The sequence below is a fragment of the Ptychodera flava genome, chromosome 11 (assembly GCF_041260155.1).
Source record: "Ptychodera flava strain L36383 chromosome 11, AS_Pfla_20210202, whole genome shotgun sequence".
NCBI classification, from domain to species: Eukaryota; Metazoa; Hemichordata; class Enteropneusta; family Ptychoderidae; genus Ptychodera; species Ptychodera flava.
The window spans coordinates 23,856,527-23,881,977 of record NC_091938.1 but is presented as its reverse complement, the minus strand read 5'-3'; the positions used below and the strand labels follow the sequence as shown (position 1 = coordinate 23,881,977).

The following is a 25,451-nucleotide window of genomic DNA, read 5'->3' as shown; positions in this document are numbered from 1 at the left end:
TTTTTTTCAAGAACAAATATTTGCGAATAGATATGTAAGAATAGGCTGTTATGCAGAGAACGCAGACGACCCGACCATGGCGTCGCTGGAAAAGTCACACCCTCGATTACAGGACAACTATAAACAACGATCCCTGCCAGGTCGAAAGTGCGCCAGTGTGGCTGCTGAGATGAATTTCCTGATCTTTGCTCTTCACAACGGTGGTAAATGCTTGGCAGACGCAAACGGTTGGGCCAGATATGACAAATACGGGGCATCGGATGAATGTGTCAAAGGTAAAGGGGGACGTCATGCTATCACCGTGTATGCAATAGTACACACAAGAGGTGAGTGATTTTACATGCACGAAACGCTGAGAGATGCAACTAAGCAAACAGACTTGCATGCCCCTAATTGCATGATAGCCTTTCACAAACGAGAAATCACAATTCAGCCAATATCTATCAGACGAGACTTGGACAATCCTCCTACGTCAAATGTGGCAACATGCGACAATACGCAAATACATACATACATACATACATAGATACATACATACATACATAGATACATACATACATACATACATACATACATACATACATACATACATACATACCCACCCACCACCCCCCCCCCACACACACACATACATACATACATACATACATACATACATACATACATACATACATACATACATACATACATACATACATACATACATACATACATACATACATACATACATACATACATACATACATACATACATACATACCCACCCACCCACCCACCCCCACACACACATACATACATACATACATACATACATACATACATACATACATACATACATACATACATACATACATACATACATACATACATACATACATACATACATACATACATACATACATACATACATACATACATATGACTGTCCATGTCACAATCAATAGACATTAATAATTATGGGGTAAATGTTGTGAAAAGATAATAAAACTTTCAAGTGAAATTTTAGGCGAAGTTTGTAGCGATTGCATGTGTCTTTGATTATGTATACTTTCCTTGTCAACGGCAAGCAGATAAATCGACCAACTGTTTAATGGACCGACGAAGACAGCAATCGTGCAAAAAGAAATAGTCATTTTGAAATCTCCCAGCGCAATTTGTAATGTTATAATGTGAAGTCGTCACGGAGTCTAGTCATGCACAGTTTAGGCGAAAACATTGGATGATTTCGTAAAAAATAAAGTAAGGGTCCGCGTACTGTTTCAGCTCTTGCACTGCTTTCCAAAATTTCTTAAAATTTTAAAGATATTATCGTTGTGATTCGATACAAACTACATGTTTTGGAATGTGTGAATAATTCGTCATCCAACCCATTTTACTCAGACACGGAGGCGCCGAATGTTTCATGCTCGGACATTAGACAAGCGACATCACCTGAAAGCGATATCGCCTTTGTGGAAGCGGAAAGCAACGTTCAAGTCTCAGACAACGTCGACTTTCATGGAGATTTTACAAGAAATTGTCTACCGAGTCTCGTCGATGGGCTTGGGATAGGGCCGCATCCAGTGACCTGCTCTTTAATCGACAGATCTGGAAACGAAGCCTCTTGTGATTTCATAGTCACTGTTATAGGTAAGCAAATTAAGAAACCGATCCATCCATTATACTGAGTACTGTTTTGAACAGAAGCCCCATGATATTTCTCTGTATCAAACGCGTGGTTGCATCTTTCGTAAGTGTTACTTCAGTAGGAAGTGGAGAAAATTTCCAGTGCACATTTGAAATTCAAAAGAAGTTTGCGACACGCCAACCATGATAGTAACAAAGTGAGTATTCGATACACGAAATATCGGTGTCTCGTCTGGTAAAGGATTTTAAGGTAGAATATGCTTCGGGGTCGTATGTTTGAATTCTCATTTTTTTCAATATTTTTCTGATCTACCATTTCTGGGAACTCATTTTAGAGCTCTTGGAGTAAAAATTTCACTTCGCCTTCGTTCTCCAAAAATTGAAAATTTTTATTTTTCACATGGAGTAAACACAGGAATGGCGGCCATTTTTAGTAAATATTAGGTGATTCGTTTCTCTGGTACCAAACTTTGCACTTGATTTAGTTAGGAAATGGTTGACAGTTTCATCTAGGAGAGTTTGAGCAAAAGTTGATGTCTTTCGCTTTTGAGGCACATACTGCCTTAAGTAAAAATATCACAAAAAAGCTATCGATAAACGCAACCGATAGGCTTTACAACGAGATGTGTTGTGAACCAAGTTTTCCTTGTAACCGCCATTACAGACGGAATTGGTAAAATCTTGAATGAGATTTTTCGTATCTATCAGAAATGTGTGTATTGGTGCTATACATTTTAGCGTAAGGGCAAAATGTGAAATTGTTTACATAAGAAATACAGAAAACGGCGCTTCTGTCCCTCTAGGTGGAAGCTGTAAACCCCAAATATCGAGCATGCCTGTGAACATACTTGACATGCTCCCCTCCTCTTGCTTGTCGTTCACAAAATATTGGCAAATAAACATTCTTTTTAGCACAGGCCAGACTATAACACTATAACAGACAGACAGACACTATAACATGTAGCTTCTGGCTTTCTCGCAAATGATTTTATGGAAATCACATTAACACGATTGGAACTAATTTGGGATAATTGGATTTTCCTATTTTTCAAATTTCTCAAAAGTGTGAGGTGCTCTATAGCTGAATGTTGCAATATTGCAAATTACTCATAAAAACAATTGTTTAATGTAAAAAGAAAAGCAGATGAGATTACATTTGCATATTAAATCCACCTTACTTCACATCCAATTATCCCAAATAAGTTCGAATCGTGTTCATTGTAGACAATGCTCAGTCTCTTCTTTTCAGATGAAGAATCTCCCATCGGTTCTTGTCCCGACGTCGAAGAGCCGACCCTGCAATGATCCAACCTCGGTGTGCTGTCACCAAATACCGTGTCAGCGACGGACAACGTCGATAAAAGTGATGTCGAGATCACGTGCACGCCCAGTCTAAGTAGCACTTTCCCGTTTGGCCTGTCTGAGGTGAAGTGTATCTTTTTCGACAGTTCTGGCAACAACTCTACGTGCGATTTCACTGTGACCATCGTAGGTGAGTAGACGACATATACAAGACACCATAGTGAGAATGTCACCATAGAAAACATATGAATATGCACTGTTCCAGGTAATATTGTAGGCTGTCTCCCATTGCATTCCTTCTCGGTTACAGAGTACATAGACTGACCTACAGCTCTGAAGTTCGCCTTTTTGGAGCAATACAAGCAGTAAATATGCCCATTATGTATAGTCCTATAGGATGAATGCATAATTTCTTTAATATGAATGCTGAAGTCCATATTTCCTAACGCCTCGTTTAGATCCTAACTTATCAGCTGCAGTATCACTGAAAGGTGTATACCTATGGTATTCATCCATCCACAGACAAATATAGAAACAGACTAGCAACGGGTATTGTTCAAGGCGTGAAGCGGTTATTTTCCAAAATTGTTAAGCGAAAGTATGTTAGGCAAAGTTTGTGTTGTTGTTGTCGTGTGGTGCTGAGCGGAATAGGCGTGCCGGCGAAAACGGGAGTGTTTTGAGCTTCAGGAAATTGAGTTTTACCGTTTTAAAAATTCCTCTCATATTTTTATGAATATATAATGAGTGTGTTTGAACCAAATTTGAAAGTCTTTTATCGATACTGTCTGGTTTTACTCAATGGTTTACGGTCAGTCATACCGTCTTTTACACGTTTGTCAAGGAAGGACATGTTTATGAAACTGTTGGCGTGTTATGTTTAGATTGGCGTGAAGCAGTGTTTCTGCCCTGAGAGCTCACAAAGTAACTATGGTTGCTACGCGACTGGCAGCACGATGCCATCTCGTCGTATTTTTCGCATAATCTCGTGCAATTATCAACCACAAACAAAGTCTCCAAAAAGTTTAACACCTTTGAAGCCCATTTCAATATGAAAAGGCAATAGTCTATCTAGACGACCATGGAACAAAAGGCATGCCGCGTTGCTAGTCTGTTTCTATATTTGTCTGTGATCCATCCAGTGACTTTTTCGATTGTGTTTTTCCTGTTATAAACAGATGCGGAACCCCCAAGCTTTAATTGCTCCGACATAGCAAATGTCACTCTTCCTGACGAAGATTTTGGCACTGTGTCGTCGTATTCGGTGTGGGCAACAGACAACGTGGACGAGGAGAACGTGAATATAAAGTGCTTTCCCCGTGCAGAGGAGATGTTCCAGACTGGTACCACCGACGTCCAGTGCACATTCACTGATGGTGCATTCAATGAGGCAATGTGTACTTTCAGTGTCGTCATCTACAGTGGTATGTATTAAACAGAAAATATCTTATATAAATAATGAAATATTGAACGGCCCGTGATGTAGATATAGTCAGACAGATATGGACCAATAGACAGATAAGCAGACAAACAAACAGACGGGCAGGAGGGCGGGCAGTTACACACACACATACGCACACACGGACACTGTTGGAAAGAAAGTTAAAAACTATCTACTGTTGATTGACCAATCAGAGTGCTCAATTCAGGGTGTTTTATTTACTCGTAAAGCCTTGGTCACCAAATTCCAGAAACGAATGACAGCGCAGTAGTAAAGTACTGTCCAATCAAAAGTGAACATGTCATATTCTGTAGACATCTGGTACGTTTTAATATTCAAATTTGGTAACACAGCGGAAACTAGCTGCAACACAAAATCTGCTGTGCCCTAGGGCATTTATATAATGTGCCCTAGGGCATTTATAGGATGTTCCATTACATTGGAAGGCTATTTCACAAATAAAAGTTTTAATTCATATCCTAAACATGTTACATTGACAAAGGGGACGGTTGACGTAAACACATTGAAAACGAAAATATATCAGTTAGGGGCGATAGTTTTTAAGTCGGATAAAATCCTCGTACTCGGGCTCTTCTGGTATATAAAGTCCAACCCTACGATAAAATGTCTCGGCCTGCGGCCTCGACATTTTATCGTTGGGTTGGACTTTATATACCAGAAGATCCCTCGTACTCGGGCTTTATCCTATACATAATGTGTAGGATGCCGTGTAGACAGAAAAATAGATAAATTATTTGACATCTACAAATACGGTTGGCAGAGAGGGTGATGTGTCATAGGATTAGTAAACGGGAAAGCAAAAAGAAAGGAAGATAGATAGATAGATAGATAGATAGATAGATAGATAGATAGATAGATAGATAGATAGATACACTTACTGACTCATTGATTGATTGATTGATTGATTGATTGATTGATTGATTGATTGATTGATTGATTGATTGATTGATTGATTGATTGATTGATTGATTGATTGATTGATTGATAGTAATACTATGTAGGTGGGTAGGTTGATAGATGATAGTTGATTAATTGATTGATTGATTTTTGCCAAGTCCACAGGCTGTCTTTTCTGTGACTGCCAATATGCAAAAATGTACATTTTGACGATATCTGTGAATCGTTTATCGGCTAACGTAAAACGGTCTGCAATGCTTTGTTTACAATATGTTTGGTATTTTTATACAATACGTCATTAAGATTGGAACGTTTTTCACTCTTTTGTATATGATTAAATGCAACAAAATTGACAGTGAAACCTCCATGCTTATTCGTATATGTGCTTATAATATGCAGTTGTAATCATGTATAATGCCGTAACCTACGTGTGAATGCATAACGAAAAGTTTTGTTTGACAACCGAATACATACTATTTCAAACACAACGTCATCACAAATATTGAATTAAATTTACAAGCAAGAAAAAATTGAGAATTGGATGTTTTTAATTTCTTCTCTTCATTTGGAAAAAAGGAAAACAAGATATTGCAGTAGCACATGACATTACGGATGCAACTGCTAACGCTATCATCGCATTTATCGCAGCGATTGTACATTGAGTCGTTGAACACGATGCAAAGGTGGAAGTTTGCATTTGAATGACGTGAAAATGTAAGGTCGTGCACTCGATAAAGCTGGTGTCCACTTATCGAAATTGAAGCTCGTTATTGCCGTCGGATCACACATATCCCTTCCATGTGTGTAACATTAACACTATCATGAACTTCCAAGAACGATTTAAAATGATCAAAGTTACCATTTTTCAATATCTTAATTATCAGGCGCTTCAATGGAGTCACTCTGCCCAGATGACATGACAATACAGATGCCACCCGATAACACCTCATTCGTGTCCGTTACATGGATACCGCCTAGCATCGATGGTTTGATTGTAGAGTCTTCTTTCAATCCGGGAGATGCGTTCCCCCGGGGCCAAACTGAAGTCTCCTATGAGTTTTCATACGGAACATCATCAGTCATAGGGCATTGTTCTTTCCTCGTCAATGCGTTAGGTTCGTTTCATCTCGTCTATTCTTTTATTTACAATTTTTGCTCTTTTAATTAAGTGTCATAGAGATAGTGCTCTGCATACCTAATCTGGTATGAAGCGACCACTCAAATGCTTCACAAAATAAATGCAAAAAGACAAATATCTTCCAATTTGCGATGAACTATGAGACCGTAGTGTGCGTAAATATTCAAGCAAAGGTTACAAGCACAATTTGGAAACAGCTTTTCTGAACCAAAGCACAGTCTCTGTTTATAGTTTCAGGTAGTTCTAACCTTCGCACAATCAATCAATTGTCGCTTAGTATGTGTACACACATGTCAAAACCTTTTTGAAATTCAGTAGCTGCTGAAAAGTTTGGGTTTTTTTCCCTTTTTTAAGTCACTTGAGGTACTATAGTCTTATTATTATGTAGGAAAGGTTTCGATGAACGCATTGCATCATAATGGCACCGTATACACCAAGCAGCATCTACATTCTCTCCCTCTAACAGCACCGTGCCTACTGCTAAGACCGGATGTCACTGTACAGCCGGCAATTTACTTGCCTCATGGACACTATGGACACGTGTCTTGCCATGATGGCTGGATGATATCAGATGATACACGGCTCTCGTGTACTGATGGCGCCTTGTCTGGTGCTATGCCGGAGTGCACTGGTACGTCTTAATACTCTCTTTCATGAGAACAACTGTTGCGTCGAAATGTAAAGATAATTGCATTTTTTTTTTATTTTGGATAAACAGTCATAAATATAGCCAATGTTTGGCCATTCAACACTAAGGGTTCATTTGTGCCAAATACTTGATACTAGTTAAGTTGTAGACCATATAATTCCCTTCCCAATAAGTACGCATGTTACACACATACAGACTTCTCTTACTCTGAATTTGCGTGCTGGGCAGGTTTTCAAAAGGGTTTCAGGAGTAAACTACGACACTTTTGATATATTGGTACGCATAAGAAAAGTTTTCAACATATCGGAAGGAAAAAGGCAAAAGTTTTTAACGTTTTGCCTTTGTTCTGTTGCGTTTTGCTTTGTTTCGATTCAGCCATGTCCACAAATGAAACTGACGCATTTAGGGTCACGGTGGGTTATAGCACTATTTCAAATATCGTGCGCAAAATGAAGGACACAGTCATATGCTATTCTGACGGTACATTGTGTAATTTTCGTGTCAACTTCAGATGCAAACGAATGTGCGGAAGATGGACTCAACGAATGTAATTTCCAGGAAGAAAATGAAATCTGCCTGAACGAGCCGATGGGCTCCTATACGTGCGTGTGTAGGTCGGGTTATCACAGGGATACTCGACGCGGCGAAAGATGTGTTCCCATTGTCAAGGGTGAAGAAGTCGATCCAGAGTGTGGTAATTATCTATATCTTTGTAGAATCAATGCCCAGGTTTAAAGCCTAACATCTGGCCTACGGGCATTGATTGTTCACTTTGTACAAATATAGAGACAGTTTCAAATGGAATTCGCTAACAAACAGCGATTGAGATCAGTTTGGATGAATGGGTATATTGAACTAACAAAGTTTTGGCCCTGCATCAGCTTACACATGGATAAAATATTCCCACTTACAACCTACCTATCTACTATATACCAACCAAACAACAACAAATTTTAGTACCTTCCATCGTAGCCTCTGTTTATCTATCTTTGTATCTGTCTACCTGTCTGTCTATCCATCCATCGGTCGATCGATACATAGATCTATCTATCTATCTATCTATCTATCTATCTATCTATCTATCTATCTATCTATCTATCTATCTATCTATCTATCTATCTATCTATCCGTCTGTCTGTCTGTCTGTCTGTTTGTCTATTTGTCAATTTTTCAATGAAGTGTAATTAAGGTTATCACTCAATCTCTTTTTCCGCGTCCATGTCTCCCAGGCGACAATGTGTTGATGTGTGCGGCTGAGACTGATAGCAATGGTATCACATGGGCTGCGACGCCTGCAAACTGTTTCACCGCCTGGATGAAATGTCCGTCCGGACAATATGGTGAGGGCAGCTACAATAATACCATTGTGGATATATATACTTCGTATGGTATATGACAGTACTGTACATGTGTATATTTATCTATATGTATGCAAATGTATATAGGTCATCAATCAATTGTCCATGCAAGCATCATACATGTACATACACACATATCTTATAGGGCGGTTTGGAAATAAGGTACAGCTATATGTCGGGTAGTTACAAGATAACGTTTCTTACTTTGTTCTTAAATTTACCCCATTATTCATCCTTAGTTACTGATTTTGAGGCAACGTTGTACAGTCTAAAATGACTACAAAATCGACAATATCTCGGGGAACCAATTGTATAGTATGTTTATCTCCACTTAGCAGGTATCAGATTGACCGGTGTACCCACAAAACAGCATGCCATTATTTATCTGTATTTGTAAAACCTTGTGTTTCGACCCAATGCTTGCAGGAGACATCCGTCGAACATGCAGTGTTTCCGGTACATGGGAAGACCCTGATACGACTTTCTGCACATCAGAAATTCTTGGAGAAGCTCTAGAGAAGGTGGCCAATACAAATACAAATATAAGATACTTCACTGGAATTTTCAAAGACAAAATATATTCGTTCCAGCATTAACCCCACTTGCATGTTTTGTTTCCGAATGTGTGGCGTTCCTCTCTCGTACTTTTATCGTTTGATCACAGGCACCAAACATACAATATACCGTTAGGTACATATTACGCCGTCACAATCTAAGAAATATTTGCATAACAAAACCTTGGAGCCTAAGACTTTACCGCGGGTGAATGTACATAACAAAGATGCATGAATATTTCTGCCTCATATTACTTTGGGATACGTTCTTGTTAGAAAAGCTTGGTCTACACTTTTTTGCCAAACATGACGTATAAAAACGTTCAAAGCTGCTCGTATGTGTTGTTTGATTTTGGGTGAAGGCACAGTCATTTTGTACATGTTATTATAATAACCCTCGTCCTGAATATGTGATTATCACCACATTCGGTAAGTAATTGCAATAGCTTCACCACTGCTTATTCATATAAAGTGTCATACCTTCAAATGTGCAGGCGAAAGAGGTGAACAGCACTGACGAGGCATTGGAGCTTGTCGACGAGACCGAGGAACTGTTATCAATGCGTAACAAGACTCTTGGCGGGGATCTCCTGATTGGCACGAAATTTCTCAATACCATCCTCCATCGCTATCCGTTTTCTCTGCCAGGCGATATTAGCAGTAAGATCTCTTTCTCTTGGGTAAGTAACAAACAAGTTATCTTAATGTTCGTGAAGGATCTTGCTATCAATTTTCACCACCATCAACATGAAACAATCCTGTCGTAGTTAAAGTTTGACAATGCATCCTGATTTCTAGCTTCCCGCGCATTTCATGTCCTCGACCACTTCGATCGTTGTTAATCAACTATTGGCAATTCTGTGACTTGCGTTGATTAATAGTCAAGATTTTTGGTACAAATTGTATGGTCCTATATATAATTTAGTTTTCATTGAAACTTATAATGTGGAAATTGACCAATTAGAACACTCAATTCCGGGGCTTTGTGTTGTTATATTGTGAGGCGATAAACCTGTTTGGTACGATCATAAAGCCCTACATATCCTGATATATCTGGTATTAATTTAAATATTCATATTTTAGTAGGAGGCATAAAATGTTGGGCAATGTTGATTGCTTTAAAAACCACTGGAAGCCACAACTCCATGATCAATTGCCATACTAAGCTAGATTAATAACTTAAAGTTTTATCAAGTCTTGAAAATACTAAGTTGGCAAAAATAGATGGTAAACAGGCAATTGTAAGATAAACAGGCAACAAAGCCCTCGTATTGGGTTTATCCGACACCAATTGTGTATATGTTTCCTTTAGAAATTATTCAATGAGAGGATATTTACATAAACAGATGTTCAACAATGCCATGGAGTAAAGATTGTTGTGCGCTTACTTTCCTTTTTCCATCTACAGAACTTTGTAAGAATGGTGAATTTCTTGTTGGACATGAACAACGAAAAGCAGTGGCAGAATATACATGAGGTGAAACAACAAAACCTTTGTGATTGCTTGCTAAATTCCTGTCATGGCTTCTTTCGGCAAACTGGGTTACATTCAAATTACGACTTAATATATATAGGTATCTTTATCTGTGCTAAAGGACAATTTCCCATTTGCCATATAAAAATAACCACATCTTATTTGCGATTGAAACTTACCTCATAAGGTTGCTACATTGTATCAAATTGACTTTTTCTGATGATAAACACTTCCGCTTCGTTTTCTCAGTCACAAACGTGTCTCATTTGATTACGTCACTCGATTATTCCGTGTTTTGCATAACGCAAACAACGACTGAGCAATCATATTTCTTTGTTTTCTTTTCCGATAGGCCGAGTATTCTCTCATATACCGTTATGCGCTCATATCTCCTCTGTGTTTTCTTTGACAGAATTTAGGGGTAAACATGGGTTCTTCATCGGTTTTCGAGGAACTGGAAAGATTTAATTTCTATGCAGCTGATTTCATCAGAGGCGTCAACACAACAATCCACTTATCCTATCCTAATATAGGTACGTTTATGTCGTAAAATAACACTGTCGCCTGCCATTGTCGAGTCTTTTGAAGTTACGCAGCTGATGATAAATTGAGCCCCTTTCCATAAATTCTCAAAAAGTCTCAAAGGTTTTGAAGTGGCATCTTTTTTTGTGATATTTGTGAGTGTTTTTTTTATGTTTACATGTCCCTATTTGACCCTGAAGTTATGCGTCGCATCGTGCGAAAGTGAGGAGTAACGATGGTTCTAGGGTGAGACCATATGAACACGACGTCTAAAGACCATAACAGAGTTGAGTGTGCTGTCCTACTAATTTAGGGAGTTTACAAGAAGATAGGTGAGCTAGTTCCCTTGGCCACTCCGTGCGCTCACAGGGTTTGCAACGCATTTGTACTCCCTAGCTCGGATTACCAGGGTGCCAGTGATGGTCAATTTTTGGAACTTAAAATTCAGTAAGAAGTCAAAGGGCAAAACTTCTTACTAGATTTTTAAATTCGATTTCACAAGATTCACGCAAAAGGGGAGGGTGAGATAATTTAAGAACATGCCATTTCAAACCATAATCGACTTCGAAGGTTGTATAATACAAGAACTATAGTGGAACCAGTAGGTTTGCATCATGTAGAGAGACTAAGATTGACTCCACCAACACTTGAAAACAGGTTTGGGTATTCAAATGTAAATGCGAAATGAGCCGTTAACATCGAGAGTTACATTACTTGTACCTGATTAAATGGTAGTAAGATAAATATTCTTGTTTGTCATGACAATTAACCAAATATAGAATGTATTTATTTTCAGTAAGTAGACCATAAGTATAAAAGCATACCAAGAAAAATAGTAATAAGATACAAAATTTAATGAAAATATTCGGTCTTCAGTTAAAATCTCGATGTTAGATAGAAAACCAAGTTTCGGGTAAACTATTTCATATTTTGAATATTGCAAACGAAAGAGAAATGAACTCTTTCAGTTTTGCAATTATGTTGACAACGATTATTTTACTATTACAGAATATCAAGCTTACTCTTTGACCAATGGCGGGAAGAAGATGACGACTTTAAATGTAGACCACCATGAGAGTTCCCGCGTAAAGCGAGATGCAGACGACTTGGATGTAAGTGAGGCCGTGTTGCCTCCGTGGTTGCCAAAAAATGACACCAGTGAGTAGTTTACGATAACTGTCTGACTGTTCAAGTTTGTTATTGTGCCCTTTTAGGCGAATCATTTTTGTTAAAAATTATGTTTATGTGGAAAAAGTATTTGAGCTGTCATTCAAACAAGAGACGCAAAAAGCTCTCAGGTGTTTTTTTAAAGATTTCAATAAATGCCTGCATTTCTCCACCTTTTCTAACTACAATTTTATAATTAATAGTCCTCACATCATATTGCCTAGCACGTCTGGAATCAAATTCACTTGAACTGCATTCGTAATTCCCGTATATACGTTTGACCAAGATTGTCGAAGCTGATAGCAACTTTCTCTGCATTTAGCGAGTACAGTTTCTCGAATGATGTATTAATATCGGAAGACATGTACATTTTATTGAACATTCGTCCGTAGACATCTTTTTTCAGATGAATCTATCACCTACAAAAGACCAACACCGAAATTGACATTAGTGACACATCTTGTGCATATTGCAAGCCCTAAAAATCATTCAATGTTGCAAGTTCTGTTTTTTGCTACATATATACAGATAAACATAGCAATGAGACCTTGGCGGCGGACGCTGAGTGTAAATCGCGAACTTATAAGCTTATGGCGCCCTATATAAAACAACCGTCAGCGAAATACGATTTTTTTTTTTATTGATTTCTATCGCAAAATTGTCTCGGTCGTGTCTTTTTGAAGATATATTACTGTGTGCTGTGACCTTTACAGAATTGGGGGTTTGCGATTTAGTGTTCTTTGTTCAACGTAGTTACCGAAAATGCGCGGGCATGGGCGTACGTAGTCTGGCAGAGACCCTGCGATTCGCGTTCTCCCCTGTTGGAACACGCGCGCCCTTCAGAGACGCGACGCGAATCCCAGGGTCTGGACGTTCTTGCAAGCGACCGGTCGGATTTCTGCCTGATCCGGGTACTTTATAGAACTCCACACATCCGTTAATCAAAACAAAAATGACAAGTAGCATAGCCAAATAAAATGAAAAATGAAAAATAAAAACATACCACGTATATAGGTCTACCGGCTACTAGTATATATTCTCTCCGCCCAGTTAGATAGGTGTTTCTTTTGAGGTCACTACCCTTATGAATATTCACGCCCTTGCAAAAACGGACAGTCGCTGTGTCTGGCAGCGCGTGCTCACAGCTGCACAGCGTAGTCTTCGAATGCAGGCCCATCGTGGACGCGCACAAAACAAGGCACAGCGACTGTGGAGAGTCTAGGGCGTACGCTGTTTAGCTCGTTTGGAAAAAAGCGCTAGGCAAACATAGGTCTTACGAAAACGGTAACTATCTTTTTTAAGTTCTTGCTTTAGTTTTTGCCATAATGTCTCAAATTTCTCTCTTATTGTTTTATTTGCCGGAGACACGCGCATATACTTACGAATAAAACACAGATTTTGTTTTATTCCAGATGCCTCAATCGTGATTATATATGTTTACCACAACTTGGGAGACGTTTTACCAGTTGGAGATGGACAACCAGAGTACGAATGAATACTTAGTATAGACAAAATTTCGCAGATAAGAAAGTTACGGTTAATTTATTGCGAACAGCTCAAACAAAATTGAGTAAATATACGGCCTACAGAGAAAATTGATAAATTTTGAATCTCCGTACAGTATCTCGTCGCACAATGATGCCTGACGCGACACTGTTGAAGGTACTTCGCGCCCCGAAAGTGAAAGACTTAAACTTTTGCTCAAACTTCCCTTGAGGAATCTTTCAACCATGTTCTTTCAAAATCAAGAATAAAAACCGGGGGTCACCCGGTATTAGGGAAAGAACAAATAACTCAAGGTTTACCATATTTAAAATTCAAAATGTCCGCGTCCCAGTGTTCACTCTATGGAAAAAATAAAATTTTTTAATTTCGAAAAATTAAGCCGTTGAAAAGTTTCCTTACACCGAGAGCTTTAAAATGAACTCCCACAAGGGGTATATCAGAAAGCAATTGTAAAAGTTTGAGAGTCCAAATTTGTGTCCCCGAGGCGCGTTCTACCTTTAAGGTACATTGGTCACTTCAGAATGTTTATATCGTGTACACCCTTTTAGTGCAGCGAGCTCGTCGAAATTATATCCTTATTCAGTCACCTATATGGACAAGTTGTTTAGGAAATGCCATTGGTCTTTTATTTTTTTTCCATTCCAAGAATATCAAACATTTGGTAAACACTGCAAACTTGTACTACCCACTTCGACCTTAGAGCCAGCCTATTTCATGCAAAAGTAGGTAAGCCTATTTACCTTCTCATATTAACAGAAATGACGAGCGAAAATGGGTGGACACCATCACTGCAATAAAAAGAATCGAAAAAGTGAACTCGCCTGTGATATCAGTGACACTGTATTCAGATTCTGGGTCCACTGTGAAACTTCCCATGATGCACTTGAAGATACATCATAAAGAGGTGCGTTTTAAAGCTATTCCCTTTCAATTTTTCGTGTTTATGGTCAATACGTTTTCCAACCACTGATGTGTTCCTTTCCGATGGTGAGTAATTTATTGAAATTGGTGACTTACTTTTCATTTGTTTTATTTATAGGAAGGGTACAGTCCAAAGTGTGTACGGATGGTGTATGACAATGAAAAAAGGTAGGTAATTTTCAAATTAGTAATTGAACAATAAATCGCCCTTGCCCTATCAGTTGACTGGTGACAGTATGTTCATTGAGATAGAGTTTAATCATCCTTAATAGACCTAAAGTAATTTTGTCATTTGCCTTTTTTCATCAATCATTGACTAGCATACACGAGCATATAATGGACTCTTCTATTCATATGAGGGGGGGGGACGCCACGAAATGAAAAGATGACTTTGGAAGACTTTCCAAAATCAAAAGTATTATCTTGTACATGCTGACTTTGTGGGTAGAAGAGGGTAAAAATTATGAGGAAATTAAGTATTCCCGACGTAGATTTTGAGATACATCACAAGGAAATACATCTAACACTTGTAATTCCACCGGGTCAAATTTCTTTGATACAAATTCAAGCATAAGCAATTTATCAAAATCAAAAATCTTTCTTACTCAGAGGTTATTTTTGCGATATATTTTATTTACATTGGTTCTGTATTTTTCGTTAGTACATTCCCAATTCAAATTTTTCTTGATATTTAGAGTCTGAAAATAGACGATATCACAACTGCTGTAATTTCGTACATTTCTCACTGCGAGCTGATTGAGTAAGGTACAAAAACACTGCACTAATCACGGGTTGTTTACCGCCGCAAGCTATATCATTTCTTTTGCTCTCTCTGCTGCCTACAGCATCTGGGACACGGAGGCATGCAAGCTGTTGTCGACAGACCTATTCGAACAAATCACCACGTGCAGCTGTGATGAGCCGGGAAATTACGGCGTTGTCACGACAATGGGAAAAGAACCTGTGGTGAGTTATGTTTACTATGACCCATGGAGGCAAATGGAACAAAGCAATTTGCGCCCTCTATATGCCACATTTTTGCACAACTCTATTCTTAAAAATTACCACGTATATTTTTTTCTTTTGTTCTAGCAATAATTTTTTTAACGACGTAATGTTGCACTATGTTTGTCATGAAAACAGCTCAAATCGAAAACTCCTTGTTTCTAATTCATTACTATCTAGCACGTGATTAGATATCTAATTTACTTCTCTGTTGTCTCTACCTTGTTACAGCCATTTTACCTTGCCGCTCGAAAGGCAATAGCATACTTTGCGAACGGATTAGCAATTCTGTTGTTAATCGTTTCCATTATATTTGTAACATTGTCAAGGTGAGTATAGTAACTCTTTCCAAAAGTAGTGCAGTGTCCTTTGATATCTTACATTGATACCATACCAAGTAATGCCGATGATTGTTATTTATTTATTTATTTATTTATTTATTTATTTATTTATTTATTTATTTATTTATTTATCTGTTTGTTTGTTTGTTTATCCGCTTGTTAGTTTGTTTCTTGTTTGTTATTTATTTATTCATTATATTTAAAAAGCTTGTCATCGGTAAAGGCACCGAAATAATCGAAAACAAATGCTAAATTAAGTATAAAGTGAATACTGATGTGAAGATGAAGAAAAATGACACTAATCACACAATATCATTGTCTCAAAATGCGACCATTAAAAACGGTGCAAAAGCTGTGGAAAACGCCAGCCCTCTACAATCCTTTCCTGAATATCAAAATGGAGACGAATAAAGACAAAAGTACTTCGCAATCACGTAATGTTGAACGACAAAACTTCTGAAACAAAGAAACACGTTTTTAATTTTTACTAAGATTAACATTTACGAACGACAATGATTGTAGAGGGCCGTTACCTTCAGTTAGCATGATACTGCAGTGTGCACAGAATGTTATCAAAGCGGGTATCTATAGCATCAGCTGTTAGTCATTGCCAAATACTGACATACATTTGTGCAGATAATGCCGGTTTGGTAAACATCCCCTTTTTCCGGATATGGCAAGTTAGGCAAATACCAAAACGCTAGGGTAGTCACATGACAGTTAGGCAGATCAATCGTGTTTTGAAAGTAATCTCAGTCTGGCAGATATTGCCAGTGAGGTAGAGACAACCATGTCTGTGGATTCTAGTCTATCCAAGCAGATACTACCGATAACTGAAGCAGAACTGAAACTTGTTAGGTGTATAAACTGCAACTCAGTCAATCTCTACACCCGTTGAACAAACAATTGCCATCCATTTATACAGAGAATACAAGGATTCGTCTTCGGCAAACGCTAAAGATACTAACAACATCATTTATTATGCACAAAACGATGACGCTAGCATACTGAGGTCTCAAGGTAGTCATCCATTTTAAACATAGAAAAGGAATCCAAAGAGAGCTGCAACTACGTTTATAATGAGACAGGATTCAGAAATTTAACTTACCGCAACATTTCGTATGCTTAAATTACGGTCTTTGAAGGAGTATAAAATGGTATTTTTTAATTTGACCAGGCTGACAAAATACTGTTTCATTAAACAAGACAGAACAGACTTTGTAGTGCTCAAACGTACGCGCTAGGTCACTGCATTCACATACAGCATTTGGATGACTCTTAAGCCTTTAGATTATTCTTCAGTAAACGTGGAATTCTTTACTGTTTCAGGATAACGACGGATAGGTATCAACTTCTCCGTGTATCTGCCCTTTCATTCCTACTGATGCCAACGTTGACCATCGCCAGCATGTTGATAGACAGCTCAACGGTATGACCAGTCTACTGTGTTTGTAAAATTGGTCTCTTTCCAAGAAGGAAAGTGAAAACAAGACGTCATTCTAGCACAGTTATTTTCTCTCCAAAATTTACTTTCCTGTACTTTTGCTATAACAAGCAACGAACACGATTGGAACTAATTTGGGATAATTGGATCTTCACATTTTTCAAATTTCTCAAAAGTGTTCGTGCCATATAGCTTAATGTTGCAATATTACAAATAACTTATAAAAACAAGTGTGTGACTTAAAAAGAAAAGCAGATAAGCTTACATTTGCCATGTTAAAACGACCTTACTTCACCATCCAATTATCCCATATTAGTTCCAATCGTGTTAATGGTTTCTGTTTATATGCACGCCGAGTGACAAAATGTGTGTGACCTTTGCGTGTCTCCAAAAAAACGACGCAAAAATATGGCTGTTTTATTTTCTGTTTTGCCTGCTGCGACTAAAGATAGACAGGAGACGGGAAATTGATGAATTAGCGCGTTACTTTTGAAAATTCGAAAACTAATTAACGTTGGGCTACGAAAATTGGTAGGTTGGTTAACCACAAACACAGATGGTTTTTTTCTTCGTGGCCTTGCATGCATCATAAAAACATCACGATGCGATTAATTATTTGCACTGACGTATGGTATTCTTGATGGGCATTGTTCATTTTCTATGATCAATTGGAAAAAATACCATACCTATGGGGAAAACATAGAGGGTGATAATTAAGTACTTCAAGTGATAAATCGTATCAAGTCGTGAAGATTAATCGCTAACGTTAATGTACATTTTGATTACTCGCCAGGCACAATGCAAGGCCATAGCGGTAGTTCTGCAGATCTCTCACTTGATCAACCTTGCATGGATAATGAATATGTCAATTGAGGTGACGTTGAGATTGGCATTCTACATCCATACAAGCCAAGCGGCAAGGCAAGTGTAATATGCTTACTTTCAGGCCTTTACACTGACTTGGTTCAAGTCGATGAATTTTTTAAAAATAAAATCATTTATAATAGTTTCTCTTGTGTCTCTCCTATTTCGTACAAACCTATTCGGAATTTGGTAGCGCAGGCCAGGTTTTCCCAGGGATTGAACGCGTTACCTTTGAGTCTGCGCAGTATAGTGAGTTAGTTTCTGCGATTCCGGGTGAAACTCCCCTGTATAGCGTTCACCCGACTCATCGCGTCAACTCCACTCACGCGCGCGTTTCACATGAAAGCAAAATACATATCATTGCGTTCACTGTTCAAACATTCCCAAATGACAGACTTGAACCAAGTCTAGCCTTTACACTGCATGTACGTTATCAGCAATGCTTAGACATGGCAACACTGGGGGATACTCGCATAGAAAGGTGCACGGGTCACTTTTTCGAGAAAAAATCTCTAAACATGGGTCGATTTTTCATCCGAAAATCCCTGAGCATGGCTCGATAACAAAGCAAATGTCCCACGCTTTAGGAAAACCTTCACGTGCGACATAATAAAGGTGAAAATCCCCAAATTTGTCAAGCAAATCCCTAACAATGGGTCATACTTTTGGAACATACATGGGTAGATGTTTTCAACTCGGGAGGCACACCCCCGGCCCGTATGAAAATATAAAGAGTACCCCCGGGGTGGGCAACTTGTCCGTCGTTTATGAAGCCATGTTTCAATGAAGATCATGAAGCGGGTCACAATCGTTTAAACCTCTTTTTCGCACTAACAGGTTAATTTCTCTCGCACTTCATGCTACCTAGTATCTTATAAATTTACACATGGACCTCCGTGAGCGAAAAACTTCCGTTCAGCACATTTTTTTTGTATTTAAGCTAACAGTTGTAATTCTGCGAAAACCATGCATTTGTGTCAATATGAAAATTTCCCGAACAAGAAAAAGACAAAGAACACCAAAAAGTAGTCATAGAAATAGGACCACATCACACCCTTTGCACAGGATGTTGTCAGGTGGAAACTACTATGCCTCAATGCGATTTTCTCAATTCTTCATGAACAGGTTCGGATACGTGCTCAGTGGTTGGCTTCTACCACTGACGTTGATGGCGTTCTTTCTGATGGAACCAGGTGTATTAAATAGCAAAATTGTAAGGTGAGTTAGTCTAGCTTTACCTTGATTCGTGCGAGTCTGTGAATAAATTATTTTTCTTGAATCCGATGTAGTAGATTCATCGCGACTGCTCTTGTGACTGTGATCATAGACAGTAGAAGCGAGAATGACAGGCATCTGTTGGTTCTTTAACTGTTTTGTTTGAAGGAAAGTGGTTTGTAATCCTTCAAGATTAAGACAAGCAGTTTAGCGGCTTATCGAGACAGGGGGAACCTTGTCCGTCTTCTGCTATCTTTGAATTACCAGAGTATTTTGGCTGCTATTGTTTATTTCTTGTTGCAAAGCATGTAAAGAACATAGGCTGATTCGAAATCTCGTATTTTTAAAGTAGATCATTTTTTTACCAAGTCCTCTTCTATAAGTTATAAAATGTCTCAGCAACAAGAGTTCAGCCTTGAATACTGTGTGAATACTGTGTATAAGGAGTAAAATCGGCTGATTTATTATTCTTATGCACAAGCGAATTTTACCGTTCAAGTGCATTAACACCCTAAAACCCCAGTAGCCATTTTAGTTGTATCTTTTTCCATTTTCATTCGAGAAGATGGTTCGAGATCAAAAGCAACTTATGTAAAAATGCTTACCGAAGTGTAACCACGGTACATTTTTTTTAAAATTGGCGACAAGTGTACATTTTAATAACTAAATAATTGGAGACTTTAAAGTCATGTAAGGTCACTGCGATCATGCACAAAAATTCTGTAAACAATCAGCCAAATCCAATGCCTAGGATTGAAAAAGTGACATATTCAAGGTCAATATGGCTTAACAATGGGAATCCAAAACATCTCTCCAAAGACTAGGTGATATTTTTGAGGATGAAATAAAAAAGATATATGAGGGGACTTTAATCAAGATTTTTGCAAATTGTGATGGGTGAAAATGAAGAAAGACAAACTGACCAACGTAGTGAAAAGTGTTCAGCATCAAAACTAGCCAATCTTTCTGTGCTAAGTAGTCACTCCTTGGTTAATTTGCAGTTGTTGGTCACAGGTGGACAGTACCGTCATCAACACCATCACTGTTCCTTCATCAGTGTTCGTCGCTGTAAGTATTACAAATGTGACTTGGGACTATTTTTACAACGTGATCTCGTAAACTGTCGTGCATTATGTGACAAGGCAAGAAACACACGTACTAGTTTCTTGTAACTCGATAAATTTTACTGAGAATAGAACCGAATAACTTCAACATTTCCCCCTTTTTCTCGAGTCAGAAAGGCAAACAATGTCACAAATGTAAGTAAGTTCCTAGCCAACCCTACTTTTCGGAACTTGTTTGCAGGTGTATATGTTTGGCCTGAAGATTTCGAGTTAGAAAACTCGCATACTGTCATGTGAGTGGGTTGGTGTCGTGTGTGTGATATTAAGTCAGCGTGAGGGGAAAATTTTTCGTCAATTTAAAGATAACCCATCAGACGTTAACAAAATATAAAATCAAATATTCAAAATACGCAGTCAACTCATTTATTTAATTTCGCAGAATGAGAAATATTGACTGTGAGAAAAAACGTACGTCAAAATTTTACAAATTTTCAAACAGTTTGGCGTTACGAGCTTTTGCGTTCAAATTCCCTGCATGTGAGTATCAATTTGGGGTTAACACATTCCGATATGTTTGATTTTGATCTGTTGTCTTATGCTCAATTCTTATTTGTTTATCAAGGATACATGACAGACATAAGCTTAGCCACTTATAGACAACTTTTGATGATAAATTGCCTTATTGATTTTCTTACAGATATCTGTACTATGCCTGGCTTACACTCACTACATATATACAAAAGAAAAGATAAAATATGAACCACTCGAATGGCAGACCTTTTGGTGAGTTTTGCAATGATAAAAGCGACGTATGCCCAATACATTTCATATGTCGCATTCAAGGCCGTAGTTCGTCATGTGCGCATGCGCCAATTGTTTCTCTGAAGACAACTAAATATATTACCCGTAGTCATCAGCTCTTACTACTCAGATTTAGTGTCGCAGCAGGTTTTGACGTCCGCGACATAAAACGCCCATACAGACATTCACACAGCACCGTCTGTAAACAACGCCGAAAACGTGGTTTGTGGCAGACCGTACCTCTGTATTCCTCTATGACCCCCAACTGAAACATTTCAATTATAAAACATTTACAAAGTGCGATTAAAAACCTCCAAATTTTGTTAAATTTTGTCGTGATCGGCCTTCTTTCTTGACTCATAAGGCAAATAACGTTTTCGATTTATGCAATTTCTTTTCACAGACCATGTTGTCTTATCATGATGTAGTTTTGACCGTTGCACTCGGCAAATAAAGTCACTACTATCTGTAGTTTTCGGGTGTCTTATGATATGATGCAACATATGAAACTACGATGTACATGTACAGAAACCATCACACAAGTATGTTGTACACATATTCAAAATAATATCCTGCAATACTGCTTAACGGGTTCGCGAAGAATTGGACAACTGAAAATTTTTTAATGATTTTCCTCAAAAATGTGCCTTTCCCTTGCAGGGAAGAGTTACGTTCTGTTATGCAGATGTGTTTAGCTGGTTCTGTATGTTGGATCTCTGGATTGTACACAGCAAGAACTGACGACCTCCTAACGGTGTATATCCACGTCTTTTCGTCATTTGTATTTGTGAGTATATACCAAACATATCAAGTTAATGAAAGCTGTGTGGAAAGTTTCTGAATTTAAAGACAGTAATGTAGTATGCACCTCCTCAGTGAAAACTTTTGTTCAAACTTTCCTCAATGAAACTCTCAATCAATCAGGCGTCACCGCGCAAAGTTGGGTACTAGAGAAACAAATTGCCTGATATTGATATTCAAAATGGTCGCCATCCCTGTGTTAACTCTATGGGGAAAATAAATTTTTGATTTTCGAAAAAAACTATGACTTTGACAAATTTCAAAACTCAAAGAGCTAAATAATGAGCTTTCACATGTAGTAGATCAGAAAAGAGTTGTAAAATTTGACAGTCCGCATATCTGTCCCCGAGAGGTATTCTACCTCAAAGGCAAAATGGAGAGGTTACACTTCTGGAAGAAGGTTACTTTGCCATTATATTTTTGATGTCCAGTCCTTTAGGGTCACAGAGCCATATGAGAGGTACAATATTTATTGCCACTCGACACCTTAAAACCTCAAGTTATTACATTTGAATTGTCCAACAGTCTTTGTTTGTAATTGGCATTATGTAGATGTGCATGCACTACCTCTATCACGCACGTGAAGAGGGTGGCCCTTTGCAGCTTTAGTCATGCAGTGACGTAAATATTTCATTTTGCTATCATCGTCTTCCACATCAACAGGCATCGGTCGTGTTTCTATCTGCCTGTGCAACCAATAGAGAGGTAAGTTAATTCATACCCTCCATCGGCAAGGAAATTTTCCTCTCCGTGACAGTGCCCTTAAATAGAACGTTGATATGCATATTTCCAATATCTTTCAGCTCTGTATGTCACTCTGTATGTCAAGAAAGTGCAAATATTACCATAAAAATGTTTGGATAAAGGAGACATTAGTATCATGTAGTGTCAAAGTGAAAGAAGTATTAGTGAAGGCTTGTTGAGTTAGTTATAAAGATAATTCATTGATTTTCGACTGATGTAAAGTGTTATTGACAGAATTACCAGCTGAATGGTTGATTAATTGATCAATTGATTATCGATTGATCAGTTGATCAGTCTATTGAACTTTGTGATGAAGCAAGAATTACGTTGCTCACATAAACTATTAGACTGAAAAATCCGTCGTTCGATGGCGCTCTTTACGCTCCCTCAAACGCCCTCAACGACGGATCTTTCAGTCTAATGAACGATCACACTTTGAATATATGACGATATCTTGACACATTCGGATTGAGGACTGTTTTATCATTACCAGATGGTAACAGCGATCAAGATTCATTTCGAAGGCGATGACGACTTCAAAGCGGCCTTGGTCGAGGTAAAACAGACAGAGCATGCGCGCTTCGACGGCAGGAAAAAGTGCAGAGAGGAGATAAATGAGATGGTGCGATTGCGTCATAAGGAGGAGAAACTGATCAAAGAGAAGAAACGTATCAAATCCAAACAGATGGTTAACCTGTTTTCAATGGTATGTATATCAGACACACTGTAATTGTCATAGAATAGTTTTGTCTTTAGGATAGCAAAATGCGCTTGTTGAATTACTTGATGTTTGTAAATATTTGTCATTGCTAAATCTTTAAAAGTCTTTACACATGTCTAACTATCGTAGCTTACCACCTTTGCGACAATGTAATTTTAAAAGTGAATTTCTTCGTCAGAATTTTTAACTGTATCCAAGTGTTATATATCATCTGATTGCTCTTTCTATGAATTTCACTTTGAAATCAACAAAATTTATGAGTGATGGATTTTTTAAAGACATCAGTGAAAGTATAGCGGATTCGGTTAAGTTAACGTAGTACTTCTAAAGGGAAACCCAGTTTTCGTGTTTTTGAAATACTATGCCCCGAGTAAGGTGGTAAGCTACCTTAAAACTATCCTTGTGTGAGATCTTGCAAATCTGTTTGGTTTTTTTTTTTCCAGGCGATATAGTCTCGCGACACAGAACAAATGAAAAAGGGCGGTTTGTTTACGGGAACAAGAAAGTCACTAATTAAATTCAATGTACTCTGTCATTTCAAGTTTGAAGGACTTGTACTTGTCTCTGCCAATGTGTACTATTTCGCAATTTCACAATGAACGGGGAAAATTTCTTTTTAGTGGACATAATATAACACATTCAAAACAGTGCTTCTCAAAGTGTAAAGTATAGAAAATGTAATTATTACCTATGTAATGGAGTTTCGCAAAAGACCATACTTCCTTTAATTCTAAGTCCTGCCTAGCCTCGGTGAAATACACGTTACACTGTAAGACATGTTTTAATTTGTTTGTTTCCGCGTTTTTCGTTCGTTTGTGTGTGTTTTTGTTTGTTGTTTGTTTGTTTTTTTTTGAAAACGTCTAAATTCATTCATATATTTCATCAAACGAAAAAGCTACTTTTTCGATTGCTAGACTTATTTGGTATATGTTGTGCAATTTCAGGCGACAAAAGGACAAGATAACAAGATCCGTCCGAGTATCGAGGAAGACTTTTCAATCTAAAAGCTTCAGTAACTCAAGTAATGTGTCCGGTTCGGTCGATTGAAAGTCTGGATGAAGTTTGCCATCCGCAATATGTTGTACATAAATGTTACGTCCGCAGTAAACACGATCTCATGACAGTAGCATCAAATATGCAATGCGAAATGTGTCCCGTGGGAACAATACGTGTGTTGATGGAAGGTTACATGTATATACGTGACATTATACGTAACAATGAATTTCTGTAACAAGTCACATTATAATATGTAAATAGCCATAATTTACATAAGCCACTTGCTTTTGAAAAAAAGAAATGCGATCCGTCCGATCTATTTAACAAGTCTTTAACACGTTTTGACTGATACAAACACATACATCATACATACATACATACATACATACATACATAACTCTCCGACAGTACATGATTAGTTCAAAAAGGAACGATACAAACAACGAAATAACAAACAAATATGTCTGCGATCTTACGAATTGACTCAACAACACTACTATATTTCATTTCCATTGTCATTTAACCCTAAGCAGCTGCATGTTCAAACATTGCAAAGAGATTTTAAACCTTTTAAAACAGAAAATCTCCGCTTTATAAATGCTGACGTTCAGAATGTCAGCATGAGACCAAATGCAATGCCATCATACGTCTTGCAACCTTCCATTGAGGACAGTGCGATTTCTTGACCTTTTATAAAGTATTAACACACATAATGGTTTAATTATATGTGAATAATTACATATGACATGAGGTATGTTATTAACTTGTTACCTTCGGGCAATTGTTTATTTCACCATGATAAATCAAACAAAATTTCCATTTAGAATCCTTGACTACTATTCTATGATATAATTTTAAGATTTGATTCTTTAATAAAGTGTC

General features: G+C 37.9%; 2 protein-coding genes across 2 annotated transcripts in view; both read left to right on the top strand.

Moving 5' to 3' along the window:
- Positions 1-4,252, top strand: part of LOC139143868 (uncharacterized) — a 17,080-nt gene extending 12,828 nt beyond the window's left edge. The window contains exons 6-9 of the mRNA XM_070714452.1: positions 12-326; positions 1,381-1,629; positions 2,876-3,118; positions 4,104-4,252. Of these exons, the coding sequence (XP_070570553.1) occupies positions 12-326; positions 1,381-1,629; positions 2,876-2,931 (620 nt within the window). The 3' untranslated portion in view covers positions 2,932-3,118; positions 4,104-4,252. The remainder of the gene's footprint in view (positions 1-11; positions 327-1,380; positions 1,630-2,875; positions 3,119-4,103) is intronic.
- On the top strand, positions 3,529-25,451 carry LOC139144431 (adhesion G protein-coupled receptor L4-like). The gene is made up of 25 exons (XM_070715132.1): positions 3,529-3,535; positions 4,104-4,349; positions 6,169-6,399; positions 6,889-7,053; positions 7,583-7,765; positions 8,301-8,411; positions 8,856-8,950; positions 9,478-9,663; positions 10,392-10,460; positions 10,870-10,990; positions 11,988-12,137; positions 13,559-13,631; positions 14,409-14,556; positions 14,692-14,741; positions 15,419-15,539; positions 15,810-15,907; positions 17,249-17,348; positions 18,157-18,284; positions 19,353-19,445; positions 20,444-20,510; positions 21,204-21,289; positions 21,968-22,094; positions 22,772-22,813; positions 23,346-23,558; positions 24,518-25,451. The coding sequence occupies exons 1-25, from the start codon at positions 3,529-3,531 to the stop codon at positions 24,575-24,577; spliced, it is 2,970 nt and encodes a 989-aa protein (XP_070571233.1). The 3' UTR covers positions 24,578-25,451.

Excerpts from the sequence above, each read along its gene's own strand:
- LOC139144431 (XM_070715132.1), top strand. Across the intron at positions 13,632-14,408 it reads GTTGGAGATGGACAACCAGA|AAATGACGAGCGAAAATGGG; the intron begins GTACGAATGAAT and ends TCATATTAACAG. Across the intron at positions 14,557-14,691 it reads TGAAGATACATCATAAAGAG|GAAGGGTACAGTCCAAAGTG; the intron begins GTGCGTTTTAAA and ends TTTTATTTATAG.